Source organism: Poromitra crassiceps, assembly GCF_964638095.1.
Source record: "Poromitra crassiceps genome assembly, chromosome: 2".
NCBI classification, from domain to species: Eukaryota; Metazoa; Chordata; class Actinopteri; order Beryciformes; family Melamphaidae; genus Poromitra; species Poromitra crassiceps.
Genome location: NC_139624.1, coordinates 95,970,836 through 95,994,247, shown reverse-complemented (window position 1 = coordinate 95,994,247; position 23,412 = coordinate 95,970,836). Strand labels below are relative to the sequence as shown.

General features: G+C 43.9%; 1 protein-coding gene across 1 annotated transcript in view; it reads left to right on the top strand.

The window, feature by feature from the left end:
- Positions 1–23,136, top strand: part of rbm17 (RNA binding motif protein 17) — a 40,444-nt gene extending 17,308 nt beyond the window's left edge. The window contains exons 6-12 of the mRNA XM_083658971.1: positions 3,184–3,234; positions 4,019–4,154; positions 7,394–7,545; positions 8,261–8,311; positions 13,934–14,007; positions 17,309–17,480; positions 22,800–23,136. Of these exons, the coding sequence (XP_083515097.1) occupies positions 3,184–3,234; positions 4,019–4,154; positions 7,394–7,545; positions 8,261–8,311; positions 13,934–14,007; positions 17,309–17,480; positions 22,800–22,903 (740 nt within the window). The 3' untranslated portion in view covers positions 22,904–23,136. The remainder of the gene's footprint in view (positions 1–3,183; positions 3,235–4,018; positions 4,155–7,393; positions 7,546–8,260; positions 8,312–13,933; positions 14,008–17,308; positions 17,481–22,799) is intronic.
- The last annotated feature ends 276 nt before the right edge of the window (positions 23,137–23,412 follow it).

Here is a 23,412-nt window from a genome sequence, read left to right as displayed (position 1 = left end):
AGCAACGCGCTTCTGACACGCCCGCTGTTAGGAGGAAGGAGGAGAAGACACACGGAGGGAGGAGTTTGAATGAGAGGGGTGTTTCCTGTTGTTATGGAGGAAATTACTGTTCAAAACTATTGTTTAGAATGTCTGACGGTCTTACTGATGCCAAAAATGAATGGTTAAAGTGACTGTTTCACAAAAAGCCATTTATCTCTGAATAAATTTCCAGACGCTGAAACCATGCTGTACTCAACGGCTAATATCTACATAACTACTAACTCTGCAAACTAACTCTTTTAGACAGAGAAAGCACACATTCTATTAGTTATTTTTAGATGATTGATGTTCATGAATTCTTAACAGAAAATAATCCTCGGCTGTTCTAAAATGAGCCAGAATCGTCAAAAACACCCCTGGCACAACTTACCTACAGGAATGAAAACATGGCTGGCATTCAATGTGTTAATAGAAAAGAAAAAAATATATATACCACGTGATCAATTCTTGTATCTCACAGTACTTATTATATTATCAAAAGGGAAGAACCTCATTTAGTCTTTAGACCTTTCAGTTAGCTTCAAAAAGTGACCCCATACCTCAGTGAAGACATCTTCTCTTCCCGTAGCTCTATAAGTTACCCTTTCATAAGATGCTGTATGACACATTAGTTCCAACCATTCCTCAAATGTAATGGGAATAAGTGATTTCCAATGTCTTAATGCAATTCTACAACCAGATATCATGGCCATTCTATACCACATCCCTTGGTGTAGGGATGGGCATCGAATTTCGAATTTTCGAATAATCGTTGTTATTATCAAGGTCGACTTTTATTATTGAAATTCGAAATTCGAAAAAAAAAAAAAAAAAAAAAAAAATTTTTTTTTTTTGAGTGAAATGTTGCATTGTCTCCCCTGATTCTAAGTACCGGTATAGTCAAATCGCTATAAGCATTTTAAGCAAGGTTTATGGAAAAATGAATGGCGGATGAAATCCCATGAAGAGGGAGAGGGGGTGACTTTGGCACCCCTTTGGCACTCAGACCTGAGCCTACTAAATATTTAATGAACCACAACCACTCATGATTGTCAAAACTGTTTTTTATTTTCGAAAATGTCAATGTAAAAAAAATTAAAAATGTAAAAAAAAAAAAAAATTTTTTTTTTTTTTTTTTTTTACATTTATTTATTTATTTTCGAAATTCGAATTAAATTCGAATTTGGCCAGCGAATTTCGAATAGTGTTTTTGCTAGAAATGCCCATCCCTAGTGTTTAGACAATATGGTATCTTTTGGTATCAAACCCAGTATGCATGTCGCAGCAGATTTATGTCGTTTTTTATTCAGTATTTCACTCAAAAATACTACAATTTTGTCCCACATGTTCTTAACCTTCTCACATTCATACAGCATATGTACGAGCGTACCCACATCTTTATCACATCTCCAGCAGGTGTCATTATTTCTCAGCTTAAGCTTAGCTAGCTTACTGGGGGTCCAACACTTTGTATAGGATAAGTTGTGACTGTGCTTCTCGAGAGCATTTATACCATTTGGCCACTAACTTCTTCCAAGAGTCTTCAGAAATGTCTTCACATATATCCTTCTCCCAGCTTAATTTCAAGCCTGTCAGGTTGGGTGCCTGATGATCTCTGATGACATCATAAAACCTTGATACCAGTCTTGATAAAACACTCCTTGAATCTCAGTTAATGGGTCAAGTGAAGAGTTTGTCACAGAGGATATACAGTGCCTAATCTGCAAGAACCTGTAGAAATGTTTGAACTTATTGTAAACAAACATTGTGATTTGCTCTATACCCAGAACTTATTCTAAACAAACATTGTGATTCGCTCTATAGAAAAGTTATTTTTTTAGGGGATCTTAATGCCCATTCACACTTAGAACTATTCACGAGTTTCCTGGTGAGACCGTGGGCGCTTCCATGACAGCCTCCCTCCCTGTTTCCAGCTGCTGGTTGCCTGTTTCCGCCCAGGACCATTCATAGCGAAAGAGACTGAAAATAATCATAATAATTGTTGTGACTTTGTACCTACCTATGTCTTGTAATGGAGCCCCCAGCACAATAATTTCACACGTGCATAATTGTACAAGGAGTGACAATAACTTGAATCTTGAAAGAGAGAGACCGCTAAAGCTCCGTTCAATTACCAAATAATAAGTGTTCCGGTTTGGACGTTTAGCCTTCAAAATAAAAGTGGCCGTTATGCAACCACATACTATTTTTTAGCAATTTCGGCTCAAATAAGCCCATACAGTACCAGTGAATTGACATTCACCTCGTTTTGGTGAAATATCGCCGATAAGCAACCACACAACATTACTATTTTTAGCTATTTCGGATAAAATAAGCCAAACGTTCCCACTCTTTGACAGCGGCATGCACCTCCTTGCTAGTGAAAAAAAAAAAAAATTAAACAGGAAGTCGACAACCGGCAACCGCTGAGAATCATGGGAAACGTAAGTCCAAGAAAAAGGTGAATAACAATAAATATCGTACACATAAATGAGCAAACCTACGTATTGGGGATGGGAATCTTCATCACCTACATTTTAAAGTAAAATGCATCAATCTGGTGCACTTTGAGAGCAAAAGAAAGAGGGTAGATTTATGAAGAACTACACACACCACTTTGTAGGCAAAGTCAAATCAAATCAAAGGAATTCCCTCACTTTAATTGGACTGATGTTCAGCCAAGACGATACTTATATAAGCTATATATATATATACTTATATAAGCCCTAAAGCAGGAGTCTGCAGTCAACAAGTTGAAATTAATATGTGGCAGTCAGTCACTATCTATTTTATGCTGTACCGCCACAAATAGATCAATGTAGAGAAACACTGGAAACCCGGTACCACTATAATAGTACCGGTACCGAATTGCAACCGTGCTGCTGAGTGAAATATGTGCTCTGCAGTGCTCCAACACACCTTCACTAACATTATGGCTTGGAGCACACCACTTGCATTTCTTATGTGCATGTAAACATGCTTAATGTCATCATCTAAATGAAGTATTTTAGAAAAATCTTAAATCTGTCTGTGTTTCTCTGCCCCCTCTCTCTCTCTCTCTCTCTCTCTCTGTCTGTCTGTGTCTCTCTCTCTCTGTCTGTCTGTGTCTCTCTTTCTCTCTCTCTGTCTGTCTGTCTGTCTGTGTCTCTCTCTCTCGTACAGCTATGGGTGGAGCAGCCATCGCCCCTCCTTCATCGCTGGTGGACAGAGATGGTGAGTGGGCTCCATGCAGCCTCAGTCTGTGTGCTAATACAACTGTTTCCCAGGGGCCGGTTGCACCAAGTGGTCTTAACTATGCCTGGTCGTAACTCCTACGTCAGTCTTAGTTAAGACCAGTCTTTAGAGTGGATTTATGCCTGTTGCACCAACACGGCTTATGTCTGGTCTTAACTATGCTGGTCGTAGCAATGCGCGTCCATGTGAATTGCCAGGGAATGCACCCTGATTGGATGATGTTGCAAAAAATGTGCCTCGCGACCTGCTTGGAGCACTGTGCCACTACGCTCTCTCAGCCACTACTGTAAAACACCCTCCCTCCTCCCACCCTCCCTCGCTCTGGGGGGAAAATGGCAGCGATTGAGCCAGACAGACAGTCTGAATGAAATTGAATGTAACGTTCCCAATTCTATGTATTACATTCTAAAAAAATTAACGGCAACATTTGGGAAGGCTAAGCCACACAACTAGTTAGTTATAATCTTAACATCGTGCTTCAAAGACGGAGAACTGGCTGTGTTACGACAATGACGGTAAGGATTCAAAAAGGTCTCCGCGGAGATCTCTGTTACAGGCAGGCTACGCCTCCTCCTGACCAGGCGTAGGAGTTACGCCTGGTCGTAGTGAAAAGAAGGCTTAAGCCGTCTTGGTGCAACCGGCGTAGCTGTTAGGTCGTAAAGTTACAACCAACTTAGCTTAAGACCAGTGTAAGACCAGTTGGTGCAACTGGCCTCCAGGTGTTTCCATGTCTCAGTGTTGTGTCTGTCTGTCTGTCTGTTAGGCTCCTCCTTCTCCTACGAGGATGAAGGCCGTCCGGCCAGAGGCTCCAAGGCCGCCATCCCGCCGCCCACCTACGACGAGGCCGAGCGGCCGCGCTCACCGCCCGGGCCAACCAACTCCTTCCTGGCCAACATGGGGTGGGTGGGAGACAACAGACTCTCTCTGTCTCTCTCTCTCTCTCTCTCTTGACGGGTTCAAAACAGGTCACATGCTTATTTCACAGATTTCTTTTTAACCATTACACAAATCATTCAGTCATACTCCTATTATCATAGCATTGTTTGTTGTATCATCAACAGTTTACCATTTTTTTTGTTTAACATTTTAAATTAACACTTTATGTAGTGGTCCGTGTCCGCCACTTAATATGTTTGGGTGGGAACTGGGATTTCAGGTAGGTTCTGCATCCAAACATTGTTGAGGGATCAATAAGCAGAATCAATTCTTTTGGAATTTCGATTCCTTTGGAATGATAATTTTGGAACTGGGTTCTCGATGGCCAACCCTCCTCGGCCCCTCTGGAAACCATGAAGACCGATTCAGCAACTGTACGGCTGATGTCTCTCCTCAAATGTTTTCAGGAACACATTTCGCTGAATCATTTTCATAAGATCAGAGAAAGTTTGCAAACGAGCCGCCATGTTTTCCGGTTTGAATTCCGAGGCTTTGGTCATACGGAGGTGGGTGTGGTTTAATCTAAACTGATGATCAACACGGTCCAGCCATGTAGCTTTTGAGCTGGTGTTTTTTTGTTGACTCCTCCTCTCAGAGGTACGGTGGCCCATAAGATCATGTTGTTTTGTTGACTCCTCCTCTCAGAGGTACGGTGGCCCATAAAATCATGTTGTTTTGTTGACTCCTCCTCTCAGAGGTACGGTGGCTCATAAGATCATGTTGTTTTGTTGACTCCTCCTCTCAGAGGTACGATGGCCCATAAGATCATGTTGTTTTGTTGACTCCTCCTCTCAGAGGTACGGTGGCCCATAAGATCATGTTGTTTTGTTGACTCCTCCCCTCAGAGGTACGGTGGCCCATAAGATCATGTTGTTTTGTTGACTCCTCCTCTCAGAGGTACGGTGGCTCATAAGATCATGTTGTTTTGTTGACTCCTCCTCTCAGAGGTACGGTGGCCCATAAGATCATGTTGTTTTGTTGACTCCTCCTCTCAGAGGTACGGTGGCCCATAAGATCATGTTGTTTTGTTGACTCCTCCTCTCAGAGGTACGGTGGCCCATAAGATCATGTTGTTTTGTTGACTCCTCCTCTCAGAGGTACGGTGGCCCATAAGATCATGTTGTTTTGTTGACTCCTCTCAGAGGTACGGTGGCCCATAAGATCATGTTGTTTTGTTGACTCCGCCTCTCAGAGGTACGGTGGCCCATAAGATCATGTTGTTTTGTTGACTCCTCCTCTCAGAGGTACGGTGGCCCATAAGATCATGTTGTTTTGTTGACTCCTCCTCTCAGAGGTACAGTGGCTCATAAGATCATGTTGTTTTGTTGACTCCTCCTCTCAGAGGTACGGTGGCCCATAAGATCATGTTGTTTTGTTGACTCCTCCTCTCAGAGGTACGGTGGCCCATAAGATCATGTTGTTTTGTTGACTCCTCCCCTCAGAGGTACGGTGGCCCATAAGATCATGTTGTTTTGTTGACTCCTCCCCTCAGAGGTACGGTGGCCCATAAGATCATGTTGTTTTGTTGTTGACTCCTCCTCTCAGAGGTACGGTGGCCCATAAGATCATGTTGTTTTGTTGACTCCTCCCCTCAGAGGTACGGTGGCCCATAAGATCATGTTGTTTTGTTGTTGACTCCTCCTCTCAGAGGTACGGTGGCCCATAAGATCATGTTGTTTTGTTGACTCCTCCTCTCAGAGGTACAGTGGCCCATAAGATCATGTTGTTTTGTTGACTCCTCCCCTCAGAGGTACGGTGGCCCATAAGATCATGTTGTTTTGTTGACTCCTCCTCTCAGAGGTACGGTGGCTCATAAGATCATGTTGTTTTGTTGACTCCTCCTCTCAGAGGTACGGTGGCCCATAAGATCATGTTGTTTTTTGACTCCTCCTCTCAGAGGTACGGTGGCCCATAAGATCATGTTGTTTTGTTGACTCCTCCTCTCAGAGGTACGGTGGCCCATAAGATCATGTTGTTTTGTTGACTCCTCCTCTCAGAGGTACGGTGGCCCATAAGATCATGTTGTTTTGTTGACTCCTCTCAGAGGTACGGTGGCCCATAAGATCATGTTGTTTTGTTGACTCCGCCTCTCAGAGGTACGGTGGCCCATAAGATCATGTTGTTTTGTTGACTCCTCCTCTCAGAGGTACGGTGGCCCATAAGATCATGTTGTTTTGTTGACTCCTCCTCTCAGAGGTACAGTGGCTCATAAGATCATGTTGTTTTGTTGACTCCTCCTCTCAGAGGTACGGTGGCCCATAAGATCATGTTGTTTTGTTGACTCCTCCTCTCAGAGGTACGGTGGCCCATAAGATCATGTTGTTTTGTTGACTCCTCCCCTCAGAGGTACGGTGGCCCATAAGATCATGTTGTTTTGTTGACTCCTCCCCTCAGAGGTACGGTGGCCCATAAGATCATGTTGTTTTGTTGTTGACTCCTCCTCTCAGAGGTACGGTGGCCCATAAGATCATGTTGTTTTGTTGACTCCTCCCCTCAGAGGTACGGTGGCCCATAAGATCATGTTGTTTTGTTGTTGACTCCTCCTCTCAGAGGTACGGTGGCCCATAAGATCATGTTGTTTTGTTGACTCCTCCTCTCAGAGGTACGGTGGCCCATAAGATCATGTTGTTTTGTTGACTCCTCCTCTCAGAGGTACGGTGGCCCATAAGATCATGTTGTTTTGTTGACTCCTCCCCTCAGAGGTACGGTGGCCCATAAGATCATGTTGTTTTGTTGACTCCTCCTCTCAGAGGTACGGTGGCCCATAAGATCATGTTGTTTTTTGACTCCTCCCCTCAGAGGTACGGTGGCCCATAAGATCATGTTGTTTTGTTGACTCCTCCTCTCAGAGGTACGGTGGCCCATAAGATCATGTTGTTTTGTTGACTCCTCCTCTCAGAGGTACGGTGGCCCATAAGATCATGTTGTTTTGTTGACTCCGCCTCTCAGAGGTACGGTGGCCCATAAGATCATGTTGTTTTGTTGTTGACTCCTCCTCTCAGAGGTACGGTGGCCCATAAGATCATGTTGTTTTGTTGACTCCTCCCCTCAGAGGTACGGTGGCCCATAAGATCATGTTGTTTTGTTGACTCCTCCTCTCAGAGGTACGGTGGCCCATAAGATCATGTTGTTTTGTTGACTCCTCCCCTCAGAGGTACGGTGGTCCATAAGATCATGTTGTTTTGTTGACTCCTCCTCTCAGAGGTACGGTGGCCCATAAGATCATGCAGAAGTACGGCTTCAGGGAGGGCCAGGGACTGGGCAAGCACGAGCAGGGCCTGAGCACTGCACTGTCTGTGGAGAAGACCAGCAAGAGAGGAGGCAAGATCATCATCGGAGACGCTGCTGAGAAACGTAACTACACCCTGCGTGTCGGTCTGTTGTCTGTTGTCTGTCTGTCTGTCTGTCTGTCTGACTGACTGTCTGTCTGTCTGTCTGCTGATTCTGTCTGCTGCCTGTCTGCTGCCTGTCTGCCTGTGTCTGTCTGACTGCTGTCTCTCTCTCTCTCAAACCTGGTATTTAAACTGCCCAGTTCTGATCTTTGGCACTCAGATCTCAGTAAAGTACATGTCTGAACGCACCCAATGCGCATTGAGATCCAGTTGCCTCTGTCTGTCTGTCTCCCTCCCTCTTTCTTTCTTTCTTTCTTTCTTTCTTTCTTTCTTTCTTTCTTTCTTTCTTTCTTTCTTTCTTTCTTTCAGTGTTGGATAAATATTTCTCTCTTTGTCTTTCCCTCCTGCTCTCTGCTTATATGTGTATCTATCGGTTGCAAAAAGTCGCTTGCTTGCTCTTTGTCCTACATTTGAAATGTGTGTGTTTTAAATGTCTCACATTCTTCTGTCGGCTGCATGGAAAGTGTCCCCGTCCTGCTCACGTCTCTGTCGTCTCACTCTGTCTCAGCTGTAGTTTCATCCCCGACAAAGTTTCACTGTCGCTGTTCTTCTGTCTGTCCTCAGTTTAGCATCGTTTGGCCATGGCTCTGTATTTGATCATTTTGTGTGTGTGTGTGTCTTTGTATTTGATCATTGTGTGTGCGTGTGTGTGTGTGTGTGTGTGTGTGACTGAGCAGCAGGAGCCAGCCAGCCAGCTGCTGCAGAGACATCAGCCGGAGGCGCTGCAGGTTGGCCTCAACTCATTTTATTTCTCCCGTGCACATCATGCCCTGTCTGTCTGTCTGCCTGTCATACCCTGTTTGTCTGTCTCTCTGTGTGCATGCGTACCATTGACTGTATAAAAGATGGGATGACGCGTCTCCACTTCCTTCATTGCCAAAATGAAAAAAAGCATCATTTTATCGGCCTGTCATATTGGCAGAAATGTCCGTTTCTGGCTGACGCTGATGATTTCTCTTTACAGTCTTTATCAGCCCATATTGATGATGTGCTGATATCATCCAGCATCTCTACTTCCAATAGTCACATTTAATCTGCTCAGTTAAGTTGTATTTACACGATAGGTCGCTCCCTCAGTGAGCTGCTGCTGCTCACTGGCTGCAGTGTTCACATTTGTCCAGCAGGTGTCGCTGTTGGCTGCCGCTTCATCACTGCTTTGGTCTCAGTGAAAATATAGTTGCAGTTTTGAGTGGATGTTTATGGGTGATTTATATACACTAGAACAGGGGTGGGCAACTATTTTTCATGGGGGGCCACATGAGAAACCCAGATTGTTGCCGGGGGCCGAACAAATATTGTCATGCCGTAACCCATGGATGGGCAACTTTGATGATAGAGAGGGCCACAAAAGAAATTCCTCGTTACCAGATTTTTCTGAGGGCTGAACGGTGCCAGCGCGAACAATTTGGGGCATTTGAAGCCAGGTTTAGAGGAATAACTAATTTTAAATGAACAGTTGTGATGTCATTATTCAGTCTTAACCACCAATATTTGATCCTTTTCTCACTCACTCCTATGTCACCACCTGCTCTCCCTGCAGGGCTTGAAATTAACTTTTTTCACCACCTGCCAATATGGCTGCTAGATTTTAAAGTTACCAGCCAATTAGAATTTCCACTAGCCAAAATGTGTTTCTTGAAATAAACCAGAATATGAGTGTGTTAATTTAAGCATAAGTATCAGTAAGTGGCCCGGGATGATCAAAGCCTGTGTTGAGGGTCACACGAACAAAAATGCACTCTTGAAGCTAAATAAATCCAAAACCAACAAGTTAATTATTTAAATGTTTACATCAATGTAGAACAGAGAGCCACACAGGAGGCCCGCGGGCCGTATTTTGCCCATGTGTGCACTAGAATTAGCTTTCTTACATATTCTCTCATTGTCCTGTCTTCACATTATATAGTATTGAAAATGATCTTCACATCATTGAAATTGATGTATTCCTCATTTTGCTGGGGACCCCCGGTAGTCCCCAAACCCCAGTTTGGGGGCCACTAGCCTGTAGGTGTCAGTGTAGTACAGGTTGAACCAGGCACCAACTGAAGAATTTCCTTCCTGAAGATAGAATGAAACCTCCTGCATTTTGAAATAATAGAAAAAGTCATGGGAAAATGACTGTTATCTTAAAGTCGAGCTGAACCCAAAATTTACTCTTTTTTTAATTTTAGTTCAAATACCTGGGTATTCAGTGCACCTATTTATTAATGTATGCAAAGAAAATCACAAAAATTCAAACTTTTCACATCAAAAGTTAATTTTTCAAGATTTAATTCTTAACAGTAATCTACAGTTTGCGGACGTCGCATTGCACTATGAAATTTCTACCCCATTTCACTCCTCCAAATGAAGGAGAAAGATGGCGCCTAGTGTCTGTAACCTGGTAGAATTTCTAGTTGATAAACTAACTATTAACTTGGCCAATTGTATGTAACATACAAAATAAAGCAAACGGTGATGTCTAAGAATGCAAAGAAATGTAACTGGCTCGTTAAACTCGCATTCCAGGATAACGTTAACGTAAGGGGTCTCCCCTCAGAGATTCCAGGCGGGCAGGCAGCACTCATGCATCGGATTGTCTGCTCCGCTCCACACAGAAGCAGCTGGCTGCCTGGTACTCTGCGGATCCCACTCGCGTAGCACCACAACACGCTGAATCCCACTCGATTTGGGGGCGGAACACGCCAGGATTGGCCAAAGCCAATTCCAGTCCCCAAAATTGTCAAATCAAATCATCGACATGCTACTATGGCCCGCCTCTCAACCTGTCATCTCAGACAAGTTTTGTTTTTCAGTCTGAAACGTGACTCTGACCCACGTGGCACGCGCCACTTGGGCTCCGTTGGGTTCATCTCATCTTTAAGACTTTTCACCATAAAATAATTCTGTTTGGATATAATTATATAATAATATTAGGGCTGTCAGCGTTAACGCGTTAATCGCGATGCGATTAAGGGCCGACCATAACGCGTTATTTTTAATCGCATGGCGCTATTTTGTCCCTTCGTCGTACCCGTACTTGCAGTCAAGCCGGTCGCAGCTGTGTCCTGTCTCCTGCCTGTGCAGGCATGGAAGAGAAAGACAGCAATACGCTTCTAAATGGCTCGTTTTACTTTAACCCATTGATACCTGATGCAGCATTTGTGTGTACCGTAAATTCCGGACTATAAGACGCACCGGTGTATAAGCCGCGGGACCAAAATTGACTATTTTTTTCTTCTATAAGCCGCACCGGTCTATAAGCCGCGGGTGTTTTGATGTTTAATTACCATATGAAAGGGTTCGTGCACAGAGAGGAATGTCGGGAAAGCGATGGCTGTTTGGGGAAGCTCCCATTTATTAACATTTCAACAAAACAAAACAAAAGTCAGGTCACTAATCCCCAGACAAAATCACACAACAATAGGCTATATGTGCAGCAAACCTGTAACCAGAGAAGTCAAGTCACTAATGCTCGTCTTCCTCTTCTTCCTGCGTACTGAAACCACCAAAGTCCTCATCTTCAGTGTCGGAAACGAACAGGTTCAGGGTGGCTTCGTCAACCACTCTCCTCTCTCCTTCATTGTCACTCAAAACCAACGAACTCCTCTTCATCTATAGCTGTGTTTCCATTACAGTTTTTCGCAAAAGAATTGCGATATTTCTACAACTTCGACAATGTACAATTGCGACTTGTAGGCGTTTCCATTGAAGTTGCGTTTGAGTGATTCCCCGTTGCAGCAGCTGCCACAGTGATTACGCACGGGGATCTGCCCCATATCCCGTCCCCTGCATGCTCAAATCCAACCAATGGTCAATGGAAATCCCAACATGAAGTTACAATGCATATAAACGAGCCTGATTATCAATTCAAAAGAAAATGAGTCGCAAAATGTTGCTGGCTGCGTGAATGCAGTCAGCGCGACAGGCAGAGGAAAAAAGGTAGCCTAATAGCCTACAACTGGTCCGATTTAGAGATGGAGGGGGGAAAAGGCTGATTTGGTTCTATAATTGCACCTGAAACGTGTGCAATGTATTAGCCTACTCACAGTCACTGTATTCACTTCAGACAGCACCACCGCACCAGTGTGTGCTTTTCATCCTCTCATCTCGCCGCTGTGCCGAATGCGCGCACACAGGCAGCCTGCTGTCACCATGGACCGATTTCTGCCATTAAACATTATCTAATTTGCCCGGCTACGCTTTTGCACAACACTCGTCTTTCTGCTAGGTAGCGTTGCTTCAAAGTTTTCCACTTGCTGCGGAGGTTTTGACACGGCTATCGAACCTTACTTACCAAACTTATTTTCCGCTCCTTTTCCAAGGGATAATATGGGTCACATGACGTGCAAATGCGAAAAATGTGTTTCCATTACACTTTTGCGATAAACTGCTATATCGACACGTCTGAAAAACCACCTCATGATCATCTACTGCTCGTTCTCATGCTGTCGAGAACGAGCAAAGCTTTTTTTTGGTGAAAGAATCCTCCAGGGCGCTTCTTGTTAACAGTCCGAGTGAGTGGCAGGTCGAACGTCAAAGGCACTTCATCCATATTTATGATCTGCTCCGGTTCGATGGAATATTCCTTGATCTTCCTTTGTGTGAATTCGCCGAAGTTTGTGATTTTCTCCTGGTAGTCGGGGGAGGGAGTTGATGGGCTTGTGGCCGTTTGCTTACCGTAATTACCATATGTAAGTGGTCACGCACAGAGGGGATTGTCGGGAAAGAGATGGCTGTTTGAGGAAGCTCCCATTTACCGTATTACCGTAACATTTCAACAAAACAACATAACACAACACCACCGTTGTTTATTTTTACAGTGCACACAGTGTCCGCGGTGTGGTGAAAAGAGGGCAAGAGAGGAAATTAAAACAGAAGTGGATTTATAGTTAGAAAGAGTGCTAAAAAAGAGAGATTTTTTTTTTTTTTTTTTTTTTTCTGAAAAAATCCATAGATAAGACGCACCGTTATATAAGCCGCAGGGGCCAAAAAACGGGGAAAAAGCCGCGGCTTATAGTCCGGAATTTACGGTATATCCCTCATTTGTGTGTATCCCTTTAAGACCTCTTAAAGGGATACACACACAAATGCTGCATCAGGTATCAATGGGTTAAGAAACTCCCAAATGGCACAGTGGACAAGTCAACAGTAGTTTGCACCTTGTGTAAAACGGAATTAAAATATCACCGAAGTGCATCGGGTTTAAGCATACCGGAGCAGCTAGCGGCCAGCTAGCTAGCGCGAGACTCATCACTCATTCTTCCTTCAGAGTCTCGGATGCGCGGGTCCTCTAACCACTGGGAGGTCGGCTCCAATGGCTTCACGCGATATACACGTTATCAATATACACAGTTTCCAATACCGAGCCATTATTCACATGGAAGTGCCAAAGTTTTAGCTCAGATACAGCCTTCTTCGGCTGTGTCATTTTGGGTTTCGACTGCTCCACAGCGCCGCCGCCGGAAGTATCGGTTCTAATAATATAATAATAATAATACGCTTTATTTGTATAGCACCTTTCATACATAGAATGCAGCTCAAAGTGCTGGGTTCTGGAGCGTGTACTGCACTGTTTACAATTGTGCATTTATTTTCTACTCAAGATACATTTTGTAGACATTGTTACCTCCTGTCTACAGTGCACTTCTATTGAATTGAAAATAAATCTAAAATTCAAGATCACAAAGTACATTTATTTGCATTCATTTGATTCCCAATCACGACACACTGGTAAGAATTATTAATATCTAATTAAAAATGCTTTGAAATGCAAAATAATGGCATTTTAAAAATGCGATACAAAGATGCGATACAAAAATGCGATTAATCGCGATTAAGAAAATTAATCTTTGACAGCCCTAAATAATATATAAATTGATATACTGGATACTGGCTCATGATCAAAAGTTGCGTGTTTGAATCCCTGGACTGCTTGGGGCGAAAACAAAATCTGGGTGGGATAAGCGAATAACAAATACTATTTCCAGTTCATTTTTGTAGTTACACACAAGAAGAAGAGACTCAGATATAGAAGCTCATAAGGAGAAATTAAAACTGTAATATGATATTGATACTAATGTATGCAGTTTAAACACATGCCAGCATCATAACAGTATAACAGAAAACTGCCCTTGAGCAAGGCATTATCCCCAACTGCTGAGTCAGCAGCTGCTACAGAGCAAACACATGCACCAATAGAAAAGGGGCCAACAATAAGTTTAAATGTATGTAATTTATTTGTGTAATAATAATATCCATGTGGTCAGTGTAGTCATCACAATGTGACAGTAGTCGTGTGTTCCTCTGTTAACCAATAGGCAGTAGTTAAAACACACATGTGACCGTCCTCTCTGTTTTCGTCCAATCAGCGGATGGCAAGAAGTCAGAGGCCAATCCCCTCACAGAGATCCTCAAATGCCCAACCAAAGTTGTCCTGCTGCGGGTAAGGCTTACCTTGTGTGTGTGTGTGTGTGTGTGTGTGTGTGTGTGTGTATGCACTCAGATACCAACTCACGTTCTTACAATATTATTTTTCAAAGGTGTCCTTGTTGGAAATGGATGCACACTTCTTCAGAGTGCAATTCATAATTTTGTTTCTGAGACCCAGCTCTAGGGTCAGTTTCATTAGGCGTGGCAGGTAAATCATTTGAATAATTACCATATTGAAGGCTGCTCATCTGCATCAGATCCAGCTGGTGCTGGACTGACAGTATGATGAAGGAGTTTGATGGAAGACGCACTGTAAAGAATGACAGTGGTTTTCTCTTGTCTCCAGACCTATCAACTTATTTCATATTTTGAATCAAGTTATCTCCATCTTCCAGTGCAAGTTACCCTCCATATTTTGATGATGAGTTTTCCCCCGATGAGATGACATTTTGTTTGTTTGTGCAGTGGAATCAATGGGATCTTTAGTGGAACCAGCAGTAGAATCTTTAGCAGTTTCAAATTAATTTTCTGCGCAAACTTCCCTAAATCAGGAAGTGACTAATTTTAAAACCTTGACTTTTCTACAGTTGTATACAGGCGTCACATGATTTCAGCTATGGATGAAACGATAACCAGTTTCAATGATAACTGTGATCAAATTCCTTACGATAACCGTACACTTTGAAAAACATCCATCATCAACCAAAGTTGGCAGCAGTCTCCCAGATGCAAACGTGCAGCCTTTGAGAAATGATTTCAGTGAGTGTATCAATCCTTTTGGGGTCTGACTTTTCAATATCAAACTTGGTGAAATGATTTCTGTGAGTGTATTAGTACTTTTTGAACATTTAACAATATCGTGATAATACTGATAACCGTGATAATTTTCATCACTATATGAAATTTTCATATCGTTTCATCTCTAATTTCAGCCAATTTCATTATCCCTGGCAATTAGAGGTATTTTCTTATAAATGACCATCATTTTGTTTTTGACGCCCTGTTCACGCCTGAGCTGGATCTACGATCACATTCAGTGTAGGGATGCAATTAGTCACCTTTAGGGCTGGGCAATTAACTAAAGATATATCAAAACCTCTAACTGTGTCTAACTGTATCTTGCTTGTGTCAGTTAATTCATGTTAATTTGGTTAACACATTGACTGCCAGCCGTTTTTTTTTTGCTGTAGGTAGCTTTTGCCAAGCCGTTTTTTTGAGGATTCTGGCTCATTTTACAAGAGCCGAGGATTCTTTTCTGCTTGGAGTTTGTCAACACAAAGTTCACAAAAGTACTAATAGAATGTGTGCTTTCTCTGTCTAAAAGAGTTAGTTTGTAGAGTTAGTAGTTATGTAGATATTAGCCGTTGAGTACAGCATGGTTTTAGCGTCTTGAGACAGGAAGCTGAGATAATCGCAGTTTTGTGAAATTCAATCAAACAGCCAGAACAGTCACTTTAACCATTTATTTTTGGCATCAGTGAGAGATCAGACATCCAAACGAACGCCCTCTCCTTCAACTCCTCCCTCCGTGGGCGTGTCTAGTGGCTTTCAGCCTGCGTTGTCACAAGTGAGTGCTCTGCTGCTGGGAGTTTGAGCAGCGTCGCTCCCTGGCAGCGAGTTTGAGCAGCCTGCCTCCCTGGCAGCGAGTGTGGATAGGTCTCACTCATCTCTTGGGTTTGAGAGCCCCGATGAAGCCCCGTGCGACTCTAGGCTTTATGCTGACACACAGTCCATTTCTGGAACCCCCCACCGCAGCAGCGCGAAAGCGTCCCCGCCTACAGTATGAGAATGAGGCTCGTTCGTTTCTGACTGTAAAATCGCCAAGCCATTTCCTTGATTTCCTTCCTTGGAGGAAGCAGCCGCGGGAGGCGGCTGCTTTTGGTTGACTTTATCTCTGTCGGGAGAGGACCGTCGCCACCTAGCTGGTCGGTAAAATAGATTATACACATTCAATACTTCCAATATCTCCATAGGAGACGCGGGGGGCATTGATCCACGTAGCACCGTCAAAAAAAAAATATATATATTTTTTGACGACTCAACTCGTCGTTGGCAGTGAACAGCTGGATTGTGTTTGACGACTCAACTCGTTCTTGGCAATTAACGTGTTAATACTTACCCAATGTGTGCGTTCATGAACTGTCCCCTTAAAAAAATACTATGTTGTGTTTAGTCATGTGCCTCCGCCCACCCAACTAACATTAGTCTGAGTTCAGTACAGTACAGAGCTCGTCAGAGAACTGTGAGGGGCAGTGTTAAAGTGTCTCAAATAAGTCATAGTTCATTAATCATAATCGAAGTAAAAGTTTGAAATAATCCTGCTATTGATTTGAACTTGAAGTCATATCGCCCAGCCCTAGTCACCCTTTTCATCCCAAATTAGGGCACTGAAGTGACTGATTTCTGAGTGGTTTGTGTCCGCCACCTGTTTCACTCTCCATGAGTTTGCATCCCTGCAGTGATGTGTTAGAGTTTTAAGAATGCCTCCTTTTTGGGATCATTATTGATCATATTTTAATGCTGCTCATTTACGTCAAATAAATAATAATAAATAATAATGATTGGATTTATATAGCGCCTTTCCAAGTGCTCAAAGCGCTTCACAGAATCATTATTCGTTCACACCATTCGTACCGGTGGTTCGAAAGCGTGGCAGCCACACATCGGCGCTCAACGGCCCCTCCGACCACCATCATTCATACGAGGCAAGGAGGGTTAGGTGTCTTGCCCAAGGACACAATGACAGCAGCTGGGAGGGAGCGGGGATCGAACCGCCAACCCTTGCGTCATTGGCCAACCCGCTCTACCTCCTGAGCTAAAGCCGCCCCAAATGCAGATTTTGATCCATGTGGTTGATGAAATCACAGAGTTTGGATGTGAGTCATTAACATAAAGCGTGTGTGTGTGTGTGTGTGTGTGTGTGTGTGTGTGTGTGTGTGTGTGTGTGTGTGTGTGTGTGTGTGTGTGTGTGTGTGTGTGTTGTGCGTGCGTGCGAGTGTGTGTGTGTGTGTGTGTTGTGCGTGCGTGCGTGCGTGTGTGTGTGTGCGTGTGCGCGCGTGTGTGCGTGCGTGCGTGCGCGTGCGTGTGTGTTGTGCGTGCGTGCGTGTGTGTGTGTGTGTGTGTGTGTGCGTGCGTGTGTGTGTGTGTGCGTGTGTGTTGTGTGTGTGTGCGTGTGCGCGCGTGTGTGTGTGCGTGCGCGTGCGTGTGTGTTGTGCGTGCGTGCATGCGTGCGTGTGTGTGTGTGCGCGTGTGTGTGTGTGTGCGCGTGTGCGTGCGTGTGTGTGCGCGTGTGTGCGTGTGTGTGTGTTGTGCAGAACATGGTGGGGCGAGGCGAGGTGGATGAGGACCTGGAGGGAGAGACCAAAGAGGAGTGTGAGAAATACGGCAAAGTGACCAAGTGTGTGATCTTTGAGATCGCCATGGTGACCGACGACGAGGCCGTCAGGATCTTCCTGGAGTTCGAGCGGGTGGAGTCGGCCATCAAAGGTTTGTGGGTGTTTCTATAATAACTTTTAAAATAATTATTATAATAATCAAATTATGTAACATTAAATTGTCAACACATCGGCGTAATGCCACAATTCCAAATGACAGAAATCCACCGAGTCTAACGCTTAACGCTCGTTAGAAAATAGTGTTTTCCATGAAGACGCCTGTGAGAGTTTTGTCAAGAGCTGGAGCTGGCACCAAATTTGACCTCTGAATTGTCTATGCAGGAAAAACCCTGGCTTCGACGTGCATCTGTGTACTGAAGCTCCTACCTGAATGAGAGTTAAACCCATTTAACAGTTTCACAGTTAAAAAAAAAGCTGAATTAGGGATATGGATTTTTTTTCAGCTGATACCGATAACTGATAATTACGGTAGCTGCTTCTCATGGCCGATACGATAACTGATCATTTCACATTTTTTGTATTTTAAAAGGGTTAATAATAACGTGTAGTTTATGCACAGCTGAGGGCGAGAAAGGCTAAGATGTAGTGAGCAAAGATGGATGATGTCATTTTCCATAGCTCTGACCTCACCAAACCTAACTGACATCACTATTTTTAACACAAAACAAAGAACACCTGTGACTCTTCAAATGTTCATTTCATTTATTCATTTTTTCTAGTAAAGTAGATCAAAAAACTTCACCAAACATACTTTGGCTTCAATGCATTTAATACAGGTTATTAGAAAAGTGCATCAGTCAATACAAAAATGAAGGCTTTTATAGAACTGAAAGCCTATGGCTGCTTAGTCTGCAGATACAACACAATGACAAAAGGTATATAATAGACTGGCCCCTATGGTATTTTATGCTTAAAGGTATCCAAAGGGGTTTTCCTTGTAAACAACAAATTTTGTATAGATATTATTATAGACGATATGCCCGATACCGATAATAGCTGATAAAGATGAATTTCCCATTATCAGCCAATAATTTATCGGACACAATTTATGTTGTTCTTCTAACCCTGAGCCGACCTCGGTGCAGACGTGTTAGACCAGTGAAAATGTGATGTCTCTGTCTTCACCAGAGTTCACTCTGCGGCCTGTGGTGGAACATCTAAGAAACAGATTTAGTTTTAATACCCGCTTTATGTAATGCTGACTTTTTATCTGCTATTGTATAAGCGCTGGCGGTGAAAGTGTGTCCCCCTCTAAATGGGTCGGTTCAGATCAGAAAGCAGGTGAGGCTGCTCTCCCTCAGGTGTTGCATCACACCTGGCCCAGCAACCCAGTGTCTCCCAGATGTGCTGCCGCTCCACGCTTACATCACAGCACCCAGAAAGCAGGACAGATATATAACCACAATATGACACACCACTTCTTCATTGGCGTATTTAGTAAATACACCAACGAAGAAGAAGGCTAACACAGGCTAATGTTACGTTAGCTAGCTAATGTAGCCAATGAAAGTCAGCAAACCAACAACACAGAGTCCAGTAAAAAGAACAGAAAAACAAAAAAAGATTTATCTACTGAAGCACGTCTGGCCAAACAGCAGCAATGATACCGATGTCGACCTTACGTTAGCTTGTTGTATTAGCTGCTGTGATGATGTGGTTTTGGCTGGCCAGATAACGTTGGCTTGCGCTATAGCTAATGGATTTACCACCCAGAAGCTCCGCGAATAGCGTTACCGTCTTGTGTGGCTAATGTAACAGTCGCAAAAATTGAGCCAGGGCGCGTGACATTGAGTCCCTCATGACACACTATCGTCAGGCTTTTGTTGAAATAATAATGATGATGATAATAATATTATTATTAACGATGAATCGATAATTGATCGTTAATTGCCCCAAATTTCAATTATGGAAATTTATAAATCTCCATCTCTACTTTGAGTCCACAGTTGTTGCTGATGTGAAGAATAATTTTCAGATAATGGTGAAGATAGAGGTTGCTCTTAAAATTACCCAGCCGCTGTCAAGCATGCATAATATGAAATACCCACCAACATCATGAACATAAGCTCTGCCTGCAAAAATATGGACTTTTTACATGGAACATGTGTAGGAACCCTACCTACCTACCTATCTCACATTATTGTGGCTGTGAAGAACAATCTTCATCTATAGAGCAGGGCAAGATGTCTGTCTGTGTAAATCATATTGAACACCAGACAACATCTTCAAAACAGATCAAGGTGTGGAAAACGTGTGGACTTTTTACTTATTGAGAATGTGCAGCAACCCTGAATCAGAGTGAGGGCTTCTCTCTAGAGGCGCCATTTTGCACCAAGAGATGTTCAACAATGTATTTAATATTGATACTCTCCCCTCCTCTCTCTCCCTGTAGCTGTAATATTGATGCTCTCTCTCCCTGTAGCTGTAATATTGATGCTCTCTCTCCCCTCCTCTCTCTCCCTGTAGCTGTAATATTGATACTCTCTCCCCTCCTCTCTCTCCCTGTAGCTGTAATATTGATGCTCTCTCTCCCCTCCTCTCTCTCCCTGTAGTTGTAATATTGATACTCTCTCTCCCCTCCTCTCTCTCCCTGTAGCTGTAATATTGATACTCTCTCTCCCCTCCTCTCTCTCCCTGTAGTTGTAATATTGATACTCTCTCTCCCCTCCTCTCTCTCCCTGTAGCTGTAATATTGATGCTCTCTCCCCTCCTCTCTCTCCCTGTAGCTGTAATATTGATACTCTCTCCCCTCCTCTCTCTCCCTGTAGCTGTAATATTGATGCTCTCTCTCCCCTCCTCTCTCTCCCTGTAGCTGTAATATTGATACTCTCTCTCCCCTCCTCTCTCTCCCTGTAGTTGTAATATTGATGCTCTCTCTCCCCTCCTCTCTCTCCCTGTAGCTGTAATATTGATGCTCTCTCCCCTCCTCTCTCTCCCTGTAGCTGTAATATTGATACTCTCTCCCCTCCTCTCTCTACCTGTAGTTGTAATATTGATACTCTCTCTCCCCTCCTCTCTCTCCCTGTAGCTGTAATATTGATACTCTCTCTCCCCTCCTCTCTCCCTGTAGTTGTAATATTGATACTCTCTCTCCCCTCCTCTCTCTCCCTGTAGCTGTAATATTGATACTCTCTCTCCCCTCCTCTCTCTCCCTGTAGTTGTAATATTGATGCTCTCTCTCCCCTCCTCTCTCTCCCTGTAGCTGTAATATTGATGCTCTCTCCCCTCCTCTCTCTCCCTGTAGCTGTAATATTGATACTCTCTCCCCTCCTCTCTCTCCCTGTAGCTGTAATATTGATACTCTCTCTCCCCTCCTCTTTCTCCCTGTAGCTGTAATATTGATACTCTCTCTCCCCTCCTCTCTCTCCCTGTAGCTGTAATATTGATACTCTCTCTCCCCTCCTCTCTCTCCCTGTAGCTGTAATATTGATACTCTCTCTCCCCTCCTCTCTCTCCCTGTAGCTGTAATATTGATACTCTCTCTCCCCTCCTCTCTCTCCCTGTAGCTGTAATATTGATGCTCTCTCTCCCCTCCTCTCTCTCCCTGTAGCTGTAATATTGATACTCTCTCCCCTCCTCTCTCTCCCTGTAGCTGTAATATTGATACTCTCTCTCCCCTCCTCTCTCTCCCTGTAGTTGTAATATTGATACTCTCTCTCCCCTCCTCTCTCTCCCTGTAGCTGTAATATTGATGCTCTCTCTCCCCTCCTCTCTCTCCCTGTAGCTGTAATATTGATGCTCTCTCTCCCCTCCTCTCTCTCCCTGTAGCTGTAATATTGATACTCTCTCTCCCCTCCTCTCTCTCCCTGTAGCTGTAATATTGATACTCTCTCTCCCCTCCTCTCTCTCCCTGTAGCTGTAATATTGATACTCTCTCTCCCCTCCTCTCTCTCCCTGTAGCTGTAATATTGATACTCTCTCTCCCTGTAGCTGTAATATTGATACTCTCTCTCCCCTCCTCTCTCTCCCTGTAGCTGTAATATTGATACTCTCTCTCCCCTCCTCTCTCTCCCTGTAGCTGTAATATTGATACTCTCTCTCCCCTCCTCTCTCTCCCTGTAGCTGTAATATTGATACTCTCTCTCCCCTCCTCTCTCTCCCTGTAGCTGTAATATTGATGCTCTCTCTCCCCTCCTCTCTCTCCCTGTAGCTGTAATATTGATACTCTCTCCCCTCCTCTCTCTCCCTGTAGCTGTAATATTGATACTCTCTCTCTCTCCCTGTAGTTGTAATATTGATACTCTCTCTCCCCTCCTCTCTCTCCCTGTAGCTGTAATATTGATGCTCTCTCTCCCCTCCGCTCTCTCCCTGTAGCTGTAATATTGATGCTCTCTCTCCCCTCCTCTCTCTCCCTGTAGCTGTAATATTGATGCTCTCTCTCCCCTCCTCTCTCTCCCTGTAGCTGTAATATTGATACTCTCTCTCCCCTCCTCTCTCTCCCTGTAGCTGTAATATTGATACTCTCTCTCCCCTCCTCTCTCTCCCTGTAGTTGTAATATTGATACTATCTCTCCCCTCCTCTCTCTCCCTGTAGCTGTAATATTGATACTCTCTCTCCCCTCCTCTCTCTCCCTGTAGCTGTAATATTGATGCTCTCTCTCCCCTCCTCTCTCTCCCTGTAGCTGTAATATTGATACTCTCTCTCCCCTCCTCTCTCTCCCTGTAGCTGTAATATTGATGCTCTCTCTCCCCTCCTCTCTCTCCCTGTAGCTGTAATATTGATACTCTCTCTCCCCTCCTCTCTCTCCCTGTAGCTGTAATATTGATACTCTCTCTCCCCTCCTCTCTCTCCCTGTAGCTGTAATATTGATGCTCTCTCTCCCCTCCTCTCTCTCCCTGTAGCTGTAATATTGATACTCTCTCTCCCCTCCTCTCTCTCCCTGTAGCTGTAATATTGATACTCTCTCTCCCCTCCTCTCTCTCCCTGTAGCTGTAATATTGATACTCTCTCTCCCCTCCTCTCTCTCCCTGTAGCTGTAATATTGATGCTCTCTCTCCCCTCCTCTCTCTCCCTGTAGCTGTAATATTGATACTCTCTCTCCCCTCCTCTCTCTTCCTGTAGCTGTAATATTGATGCTCTCTCTTCCCTCCTCTCTCTCCCTGTAGCTGTAATATTGATGCTCTCTCTCCCCTCCTCTCTCTCCCTGTAGCTGTAATATTGATACTCTCTCTCCCCTCCTCTCTCTCCCTGTAGCTGTAATATTGATGCTCTCTCCCCTCCTCTCTCTCCCTGTAGCTGTAATATTGATACTCTCTCTCCCCTCCTCTCTCTCCCTGTAGCTGTAATATTGATGCTCTCTCTCCCCTCCTCTCTCTCCCTGTAGCTGTAATATTGATGCTCTCTCTCCCCTCCTCTCTCTCCCTGTAGCTGTAATATTGATACTCTCTCTTCCCGCCTCTCTCCCCGTAGCTGTGGTGGATCTGAACGGACGGTATTTTGGTGGGCGAGTCGTCAAAGCCTGCTTCTACAACCTGGACAAGTTTCGGGTGTTGGACCTGGGCGAGCAGGTGTGACGTTCACCACCTGGACAGACTACACACGCACACACAGGCACACCTCTCTCCACCTGTAAATAACCCGTCCGTTTTTATATTCTGAGTCTGTATGTAGTGAAGAGTCGACTCTGTAGTTGTGTTTTTTTTTCCCCATGTTGAGAAACATCTCATTGAACTCTAATAAAGGGTATACTGTACATCGACATCTTTGTCGCTGTATGATTATGACATGCAAACGAGAATAAACAACTCTTGTGTTCAAATGATGTCACTCTGTTTTCATTAGCAAAGTCTTAAGCTATATTCTCCCAAACTAAATGCGTTTCTAAACGTCAACAAATCCTGTGACAATAACAAAATCAACAATGAATTTGTTTTGCAAACAAATCTCGTCCATGTAGCAGCCATAGGACTCCATTATAAAAAAACAATAATAAAATGCCACTCAACTTTTTCCTCAACCAACTTAATAATCTGAACGTTAAAACACGATTTCCAACTCAGGAAAGTAGTTTGAATTTTCAAAA